We start from the raw sequence: 4228 nt of genomic DNA on the forward strand, positions 1-4228 counted from the left end.
TACCAGGTCTCCCACACCCACCTCCCCACCAATTTGGATCGCTTGTTGTTCCCTTGTCCCTGGGTTTAAGCCAATGACCCAAACACTGTCACGCAGGGACAGAGAAGGCAATACTCGACATGCTCTGACCTTCACTGGACCAGAGCAGGGTCCAGCATCTCTGTAAATTAATCCCTTCTGTGAGTTGAGAAACAGGCCGCATCTCAAGCCTGGAACTGTAGACAGTTGGGAGTCAGCCATTTCTCACACAAGGATTTCCCCCATGGTGGTCTAGCCAAGTTCACCCCTCTCCAGTGCATGTTCATCTAATACTGGCTTCTCTCAGGGCAAGCTGACCACCCCGCCACCCCCCACAATGCGGGCCGGGGAGTGGGTGTCACTGTCCTCTGTAGAAGTACAAGTGTCAGGGTCCAGGCGACTATGAGAGCCATCAGTTTGCCTTTCCCCACTCTTCTGATTCTGTGCACACAAGCACTGTGGGGAAGTGGTCACCGGGAGCCCAGTTAAGAGTGTAGAGTGTGTTGTGGACTCCCTCTGCCCATGTCCAATGCCAGAGACTGAAGAGCCAGGGGGAGAAGTTGCTCGGCGCATCTTGTGAGGGCAGCCAAGCACCCACCATCTTCCAGGCTTCTACCTTGGGTGTCCTCCCTCCCTCAGGATTGGCAAGCTGTGCCTGGCTCAGCCTTGTGTGCCCCCAGGAAGGTTCAGAACTCAGGCTTGCCTGGTTTCCACTTTCTTCCACACTTTTTTAAGAGAGGGTTAGTAGAATGCTTGGCTGGCAGCTATGTTCCATCAGTTTTCCCTTTTTTAATCTCAAGTCCTGTCCTTTCTCTTTTTTCACTGCAAACCCATCGCTGAAAGCACAGCCCCCTGGTTATTCTGCACCGGGAGGCCTCCCCACCCCAGGGTCCGTGTCTGCGCTGCTGGGGAAGGAGGCCAAGACTTCTGCTCTCAACCTCCATGCTGTTTTGTCAACTAAAACTCACCACGCCCACTGCTACCAAGCTGATCTGAACTCCTAGTGACCCCACACACTGATACCAAGGCTGTAAACCTTTATGGGAGCAGACAGCCTACACTGTGAAAGCTGACCGTCAACATAGGTGCACTGGGTGGAGAAGGAGTGCTGTCTGAAAGTGAGAGGGGAAGGGCAGCCTGGCTTGGAAATAATGGGAAGGTTACTTTTCCAAAACAAAGATAGCTTTATTAATAGTATTATCATGAAAGTAAAATGTGCTCACTGCTAATACACACAGACACAAAAAGACATAAGGAAAACCATCCATGATCCACACCAAGCACACAATCCCGTTCCAGGCATTCCTAATCACACACCTTCTTCTGAAGCTCGGATGACTCACCACGCAACTCGTGTGCCTGTCTGGGTTCCCTGTGCAGCCGAATCCCGCTCAGAAATGCTGTGGGGTGTGGGGAGGGAATTAACAACAAGCACGGGAGGGGAAGTCTGGGAGAAAAGCATACCTGTTTAAGGATGTCCCAAGTGAGAAGCGGGCCAGAAATCTGCTTGCAGTTGGGGCTGGCCAGGTGAGCAGGCAGCTCTCGGTGCCCGTCCAGGTAGCCACCAGGTCAGGGCAGAGCAGGCTTCAGGTCTGGGATGCAGGGCTTGCAGGTGTGAGAGTGGATGCCCAGAGGTAGCTCAAGGCGGGCCCAGCACAGGAAGAAAGTGAAGCCTGGGTCCTCCAGCCAAGAGCAAACCCACTGTCTTGGAGCCAGCACCAGAGCAGACTGCCCCTAAGGGGTCCTGAGGCTGGGGTCTTCAGGGAGCAGACAGCCACATCTTCATCGGTGGCCTCCTCCTTCACAGGGGAAGAACCCTAGCAGGCTGTCAGAGTGGAGGGTGGAGAGCCTGGGCTGCTGTCAGGCCTGTGACCCCCACCGCCTGCACAGGACGACCAGTGTGAAAACAGACAACACCCATCTTCCCATCACGGTGTCTGTGAAAGCGCCCCATCTGCAGAGTCCCCGTCTCGTCCACAGGTGAGGCATGGGGTGTATCAGTCGCCCCATGTTCCTCAAGCAGTTTCTCCACTGGCACCTCAACAGCACACAGGGCGAGCCAAAGCCAAACATGGAAGCAGTGAGTCCACTGCTCAAGGCGAGGGCAGTTCCAGGAACCAGCTGGTCTGCGTGATGTCAGGCGGGCACAGCCATGCTCCAGTGGAGTCCATCAAGAAGTACAGGACGACAGGCTTTCCAACTGCTCAGAGGCTGGAGGGGCACTGGGAGCCCCGCCTGTGCGGACGTCTACCCGCAGGGACAGCAGCGGTGGGCACGTGTGCACACGTTCAGGAGCGTGGAGACACCCAGGGGCCAACACCAGGGGAAGCCGCCACCGCTGAGGCTGAGCCAGAGGAAGTTCACCTCTTCTGGAAGAGGGCCAGCAAAGCGCAGCCAGCCGGCCCAAACGGGATGAGAATGTGGGAGCACAGCCGGCTCTCGGCAGGTCTTCGTGGTGGGTAGCCTGTGCATCCGTGCTGCCACTGTGCCTCCCCGGGGAGGGGGGATGTGGAGAAGCCAGTCCAGCTCCTGGGAAGCAAGCCCCTCCATGTGGGCTAGTGTATCTGTGTCCACGGACCGAGCATCTAGAGCAGCGGTTCTCAACCTGGGGGTCACAACCCCTTTGGGGGTTGAACGGCCCTTTCACAGGGGTCTCCCGATTCCTAACAGTAGCAAACTTACAGTGATGAAGTAGCAAGGAAAATAATGTTATGGTTGGGGGTCACCACCACACGAGGTCCTGTATGAAAGGGTCACAGCATGAGGAAGGTTGAGAACCGCTGGTCTAGTCTGCTGAGCAGAGGCGACCCTAGGTGTTCACTGAGGGGCCAGCAAACACTCCTGGGGGCAGAGCCTTCCCATCGCTGCATGTGCCTGCTCACCCACACACGGCATGTGGACGAGGGCCCACACTCTCGGTCGGCCAGCGAACAAGACCACCTGGGCCACGTGAGGGCAGACAAGAGACACAGAAGCAGCTTCCGACAAGAATGTGCCCACCCGTTTTTAGAAAAGGATATTTTAATTTCTGTCCTATAAAGACTATACATGATTTGGAAACGGGAAGGTACCACGGAGGTCGTGTCCGCTCTATGATTTCTCCTTGGTCTGGTCGCTCAGAAATATGATGTTGTCTGTGAGGAAGGCAGAGAGAAAGGCATTATTCCCCCGGGCCGCCACACCCTCCAAGGCGCCCTGCCGGCGGCGCTGCTCACGGAAGGGGCTTCGGAGACCCTGAGAGCCTCTTCCTCTGCATCCTCAGAGTCCATCAGAGGCCGCCCTGTGGGCGTGGACACGGCGAAGGACTGGGTTAGGGCTACAGCCTGCTTGGAAACAGGCTACTCCCAGCCTGCCCTTGGGAAAACCAAGACAAGATCCTCTCAGCAATGACTTCCAGCACACGACTGCTCCTGGAAAGGGCAGGGGACGCTTAGCCCAGCCAGCACAGGCTCACACCCAGAGGGCCCTGCTGGAGGGGCACAGGAGAGCAGGGGGCTGAGCGTGTCCCCACCAGTGACAGACTTACTTCATCTGTGCTTTAAGTCAAGGTAACACCTCACACTAAAGAAACTGTGGCCTCCCAAGTTTTAAATACATCCGCTTCCCCCAATACTCATTCTTGGGAAGCCTTTACTAATCAGTACTGTTGTGTTTTTGGACAGTGCTCCCCTGGGGAACAGAGGGGGTTCATTCAGGACAAGCCAGGAAACAAGTGACATTTCCTGTACATCTCCAGAAGCTCTATCTAGACTCTCATAACTTGAAAATTTCCAAAACACGATGTCAGCATATGAATGAGTAACTGAGACTAAGAGTCTGGAAGAAGAGCATGCTGGTACAGGAAGTGACAAGTGCTGGTACCTGCTCGTGACTCTGGACTTCCGGAGGAGTATGCAGGTACAGAGAGAAATTAAGCTATAGTGTAAAACTGTCTGTCCCTGGGGGATAGAGAGTGAACTACAGTGTAATACTGTCTATCCCTGGGTACAGAGAGAGAACAAGCAATACTGGAAACTGTCTGTCCTGGGAGATAGAGATTAGGCTACAGTGTAATACTGTCTGTCCCTGGGGTACAGAGAGAGATTGAGCTACAGTATAATACTGTCTGCCCCTGGGGTACAGAGAGAGATTGAGCTACAGTGTAATACTGTCTGTCCCTGGAATACAGAGAGAGATTAAGCTATAGTGTAATACTGTCTGTCCCTGGGGT

General features: G+C 54.7%; 1 protein-coding gene across 1 annotated transcript in view; it reads right to left on the reverse strand.

The window, feature by feature from the left end:
• Nucleotides 1–3021: 3021 nt before the first annotated feature.
• Nucleotides 3022–4228, reverse strand: part of SSBP1 (single stranded DNA binding protein 1) — a 9671-nt gene continuing 8464 nt past the window's right edge. Inside the window, exon 6 of the mRNA XM_004713960.2 lies at nucleotides 3022–3152. Within this exon, the coding sequence (XP_004714017.1) occupies nucleotides 3109–3152 (44 nt within the window). The 3' untranslated portion in view covers nucleotides 3022–3108. The remainder of the gene's footprint in view (nucleotides 3153–4228) is intronic.

This window comes from Echinops telfairi, unplaced genomic scaffold (genome assembly GCF_000313985.2).
Source record: "Echinops telfairi isolate 266 unplaced genomic scaffold, ASM31398v2 ScPeMD7_23;HRSCAF=83, whole genome shotgun sequence".
Taxonomy (NCBI): Eukaryota; Metazoa; Chordata; class Mammalia; order Afrosoricida; family Tenrecidae; genus Echinops; species Echinops telfairi.